The sequence below is a fragment of the Vanessa atalanta genome, chromosome 23, assembly GCF_905147765.1.
Source record: "Vanessa atalanta chromosome 23, ilVanAtal1.2, whole genome shotgun sequence".
Classification (NCBI taxonomy): Eukaryota; Metazoa; Arthropoda; class Insecta; order Lepidoptera; family Nymphalidae; genus Vanessa; species Vanessa atalanta.
The window spans coordinates 3438846-3444788 of record NC_061893.1 but is presented as its reverse complement, the minus strand read 5'-3'; the positions used below and the strand labels follow the sequence as shown (position 1 = coordinate 3444788).

The following is a 5943-nucleotide window of genomic DNA, read 5'->3' as shown; positions in this document are numbered from 1 at the left end:
TTAAAGATATACAGTCAAAAATATATTAATAAAATAACAATATATTTAACTAGCTTTCGTTAAAAAATGCATACGAAATGTTAGGAACGCACATTACGAACGCGTCCCTAGTACGCGACCCGCACACAGTTCGGTCCGCGATAAGTGGGGAGGTGCGGATAAAAACGCTATGTCCACACCTGGGGTACACACAACACGTACCACCACCGAAGGACAATGAAGTTACTCGTGCTGTTAATCAGTGTGGTAGTGGTCGCTGCGAAGCCGACGGCGGATGAAGAAGTCGTAGGTTCTGTGATCGGCGTGGTCAAGGGATGCGCTGAACAGGATGTCGCCCTGTGCCTCAAGGTGTGTTGTGAAGTGCTGATAAAGTTTAATCCAAAGTGTTTATTTTAAGGATTCGTATATTTTAAATATCGTGTTTTTATAAGGATTTAAACGTTTTAGTAGCTAATTATGTCAGTGTTAAGTCACTTAACGTATAATTAGGTCTCAGAGATAACTTACTTAAGTGAAAGAATTTCAAATTATATAATTCAAAAATATTCAAACCTGTGTGCTTCACCGTCAAATAGTCAAATGTATTTGTTTAATAAATTATATAGTATTATTAATATTGAATCATAATCTGAATGTCTTTACAGGAAAGAGCACTTAAATACGCTGAAAATTTAGCAACATCCCGGGAAATTAATATCGCTGATGGTATCACACTGATCGGCACTGGTTCCTCCCGCGGCGCCAGATCCTTTGAACCCCTGTCCGAAGAGCCCAGAGCGAGGGAAAATCAGGTAGAATCCAGACTCGTCGACGCAGCTGCGGAATTCCTGGAAAACCATGTAATCCAATTGCGCGTACCAAAAAGTACCGTCGATGATGTGAAGAGATCGCTTGAGGAAGGTCAGTAATTCTTGTTTGCCCAATATTCCAATGTTTGTACAACATTTATAACGTTGGCTGCAATGTTCCAACGAACGTTACTTTATAAAGCTTACACGAACTTTATTTGGAATAAAATGTAAATTCAATCAATTCGAAACCATACGAGAAATATAAAAGTATAACGTAATAATAATCTCAATATCAAAATAATTGCAATAGAAATGATTTTAGTTACAAGTATTAATAAATTTAAACAAATAACAAAAGAATACTTGAACGCAGAAGTTGATACTAAAAACAGCTCGTTAACATGTTCTGAAGACATCATAAAATTATTATTTATCGTATTGTTAAGCTTAATAAAAGATCTGTTAATAAAGCCATTCTTAACTAAGCAAATATATTCGAATTGGAAAGTGAGATTTGCAGTTAGCAGAGTCTAGCGAATTCCGATGATAAATTTTGTTTATACAACAATTATAATAAATTATTTTAGATAATTATCATTTTGTTAATCTTTACGCTTTCACGCTTTGCTGATAAACTTTGTTAAAATATATTATATTTTTATTTCACTTTCATCTTAAGTTGCTAATTAACAATTATAATGAGAATATTTTTTAAATTATAATATCTCTTTCTACATTATTTTGTAGCGTTATTTAAAGGAAGTAATTGTTAAAGACGTGAGCAAGGCAATTCGAAAATAAATATACACGGAACGGAGCTTAAACTTCCAAGCGGTATTAGTTACGAAGGCAAAAAAAATACGTAATCAATTCACTTGAATTTCGATCGACAGAATCAAAATACAGAGTTTAAAAATGTCATAATATTAAATTTTGATATAAATCGTGAACTCAAAATATATTGTGAAAACTATAAACGGAATTCGCACGCACGAAATCAAAAGAAAACGTAATAACATGATTTATCTAATGATTAAGTCAGAGTGCCAGACATTGGAACAGGTTTGAATGCAAAAACAACTTCAGAAGAAATTGTATAACGATATGCGTTTACGGAGCAATTTGTATGATTGTAGTTTCTCCAAAAATAAGCACGTTAGAAATTGCTTGACGCGTAATTAAAGGCTTGTACTTAATTCGGAAATGACTTGCTCTCATATTATTCAAGATTTTTATGATGTAATATAATCGTACGATATAATTTCGACCAATCATTACGCTCACGCCGAAACGCAATTAAAAAAGTGACCACTGCCAGAGCAAGTACATATGATAATACAAAAATAGAAAGTCACTCGTCATGGGAAACGAGACGTTAATAATAAACATTATAAAAAAAAAAAACAAACGTAACTAAACCAGTAGGAATGTTAGATACGGTTTTAGAAATCGCACATCCTTCTGATGAAAAAGTTGTAAAACTAAATGAGGAAGAAGAAAAAGATAGCAGTGAAGGAACACGACAGACGGGAGTTTCTCCGCCATTAACAAGGTCGTATGTTGGAAAGCGGGCGTATAAAGTCCAGTTTTTGCTACATCCAAGTTACTAGGAATGTAAGGAACTCGTTTTAGATTTCCGTTAACAGCAACAAAATCGCTTAGTAAAAGTCGCGCTCCAGGCGGATTCTTGGTCGAAATATGGAAGTGGGTTCGAAGCTTTCGAATTGTATCAAGTTGATGCACTTTCTAGATAAATGAGGTTGTTATGCAAACTAAACGTAACATCGTGAATTTCAATGAAAGCGATACTTGTTTATATTTCAGTGTGGTCCTCGTTTCGAATTCGAATCAGATTTCGGACAATTGAATTACACTTAATGTTTATTGATGAATGGTTGAAAACAAAATGTACTTAAAGAGATAGTGTTTTCTACGAATTAAGTATGCAAACACCGCGTCCTTTTACGCACTTCGAGTGAAATAAACCTCTTCATTTGTAAGCGGCTTTGTAACGCTAATGGTCTGTGTAACAGCTTTTACATTGTCTACTGGCTAGAAAAACAAGAGCTCTAAGAATTCAACTAAATGAAGTGTCCTTATTATTTGATAATTAGCACCAAGTTCAGTTGATTATGGTCCTTATTATTAAGAAATTATCAAAAACATTGAAACATTTTTATGTTTAATAAATATTTGTTATTCTAAATAAGTGTTAAATTCACAGGTCGTGGCAAAAAGAAGAAGTTGAAGCAACTGCTCCCAATCTTCGCTCTTCTCCAGCTCAAGATCCAGTCCCTGATCCCTCTCTTCCTCGGTATCATCGCCTTTGCCGCTGTCAAGGGTCTTCTCCTCGCCAAGGCAGCGCTCCTTGCTTCCGCTCTTCTTCTCTTGAAGAAACTTCTCTCAAAACATGATCATCACGAGAGCTATGAAGTGGTGGCTCACCCGCACCACGACGAACATTACAGCCACGGTGGTGGACACGGTGGTGGATGGGGACGGTCCCAAGACGCCCAGAATTTAGCGTACAGCGCTTACTCCACCTAAACCTAAGATAGATAAACCTCATACGATTAGTCTTACGCGGACCTCAATTGTTGAAAATTAATTTATTGTTATTTAATAATTTATTTTAAATTATTTAAACGATTTTTTTTATTAAATATCTTACAAATGCTTGGCTATGGTCTTTGCGTCACCAGTATTGTATTTTATGTACCTGTTGTTTTTTATTGTATAGTACAAAGATTATGTCGATAAGTGTTCAATAGCTTTAATATACTTTTTTTTTTTTTTATTTTAACTCGCCTAAGACACAAATTTTGTCACTTCTCTCATCGTATAACGGCTTTTGTAAATACGCTTCATAGTATCAAAATATTTAAGTATGATATTGTTATTTGCATTTTCGCTAGTATTATTATTTATTTCATCTTTGCTTGATATGTATGTATTTTTTCTGTTATATTTGTGACGTTGTATTCATATTTACATTTATGTTAAAGGTGATGCCCTTCTTTAAAATAATTCTTTTCGATTTCATAAATTATTATTATCACGACATTTTATATCGTCAATTATATGAAAGTCGTTTTAATTTATTCGTATTTCATTCTAAACTAACATTCACGAGTCATTTATTTATATAACATCAGCATTAATAAAAATATTTAATATTGTTTAATCGTTTTAATTTCCACTCTCCCGGCAACTGTGTCACGGTTTCCTTTTTTTTTTGCTAAATTAATTTTATTATGTCTTTTGACGTCTTTGGTGCGTTTATTTTATTTGGTTCTTCAGCGATGTGTACACTGATTATAATAATATAATATAATAAAGTAAAATTATATTCTAAGTGTCACAATTACTTAAATAAGAACAAAGCATGCGCAAAAAGAAAACAATCAAAACTATTTAAATAAATGTTAATTAAAAGGAAATAAAAGTAAAAAAAAAAACGTTGAAAGTTGTTGTTGTTGAAAGTAAAATCTTTGTCGAATTTAAGAGTAACATTTTAAATGTAATGTCTGAGTGTAGAACACTAACCTCGCGTCTAAACATTACGCACATTGCTCGAGTTTCAACTGTTTTTATTTACTTATTTTTATATTTAATTTTTATATGTAAAATTGTACTAACAGAGATATGTCATATCATTGTCATATACGATAACAAAAATAATAAAATCGATCATATATTAATAAATTGCTATTTATTAAATAAAGCAAAATAAAGTTATAGATATTAGGAAAAATAAATGACCAAGTCTTATAGCAAAAAGTTTTCCATATCTAAATTCATTGACTAGGTATTAATAATAAAGTACTTATTGTAGATAGCCTCAGTACTATCCTGTACTTATCAATAATAATGTACATCTCAAGATTTTTTTTAATTTTGTTTTTGTCAGGTGGACGGGAAAAAGGGGCCACCTGGTGGTAAGTGGTCACCACCGCCGGCGCTGTTAAAACATTAAAAGTGCCTTACATCGTCAATGCCAATGGGAACTATGTTATGTCCTATTTGCCTGTAGTTACACTGGCTCACTTTCCCTTCAAATTGGAATACAATAATACTTAAGTATTACTGTTTGACAGTAGAATATCTGATCAATGGGTGGTACCTACATGGCCGGGCTTGCACAAAGTCTATCACCAAGTAATAGTTTCCATATCATAAAGTAACAATATATACGGACGATTGTACTCACAGATAATATATATCTTATAAAATATGTCTTCCGTTCTCTTTTAAAATGTTCCTTTTAAGATATCATCCCTTATTCAATTAACGAAATGGTTTTTAATACACTTTAATAGAACCTTAAACTCGTTGCCTTGAACAGGTAATATTCAACAAAGAGTTAAAAGAAATTCAAGCTCAGTGAACATATTGTGTACTCAATTATAGGTTGAATTAAATAGTCTCACTTCAGCTAGGGTTGCCATGCGTTCTATTTTTAAAATATATTTTTCTTTTTAATATTTCGTTTTTTATTTTTTTTTACCAAGATAAGCGTACGATCTTATAGGTCAATAACTTGTTATTCATCTGATTTATGTCCTCTTTAAAACCAGAACACAAATACGAAGTATTTATGATTGGCGGTTTTATAAATGATGAACTACACATTCATGACTGCCTCTATTGGCTATTATAAAAACATATCGTACTCAGTCATTAAAAATGATATCGATATTCTCATCGTTTTCGGATAGTCATTATGATAAAGTTCTATACACGTATAGTATTGAAGCATGACACGTTCGCAAGTGAACTAAGGTTGTCGGGTCACCAGAAATGACTTTCGTTTTCTGGTAGCCCTACTTATAAGCACCACTTACCCAGACACAATGACTTGTGCGGTTATCACACGCGTTCATTAGCATCTTTTACTGTGTGAAAATGTATTTTTATTTAAATTCACTGTGTAGATTTCTAAGATAATGAATTGGTTACTCACGCCATATCCGATCGAAATACACGTAACATATTCTAGTCATTAATTTATATTTACTTCACATACAAAATAGATGTTGGATTTTATTGAGATTTATATTTAACGGTAAATTGAACGATACGTAAAACTCGCTATATACTTCAAAACGGCTTGACGTATTTGGCTGCTATTTTTTGTTTTGTGTCCATTTAT

The 5943-nt window shown here is 32.6% G+C and overlaps 1 protein-coding gene across 1 annotated transcript; it reads left to right on the top strand.

The window, feature by feature from the left end:
• Positions 1–205: 205 nt before the first annotated feature.
• LOC125073132 lies at positions 206–3399 on the top strand. Its single transcript, XM_047683836.1, has 3 exons — positions 206–348; positions 645–900; positions 3016–3399. The coding sequence occupies exons 1-3, from the start codon at positions 217–219 to the stop codon at positions 3336–3338; spliced, it is 711 nt and encodes a 236-aa protein (XP_047539792.1). The 5' UTR covers positions 206–216; the 3' UTR covers positions 3339–3399.
• Positions 3400–5943: the final 2544 nt, after the last annotated feature.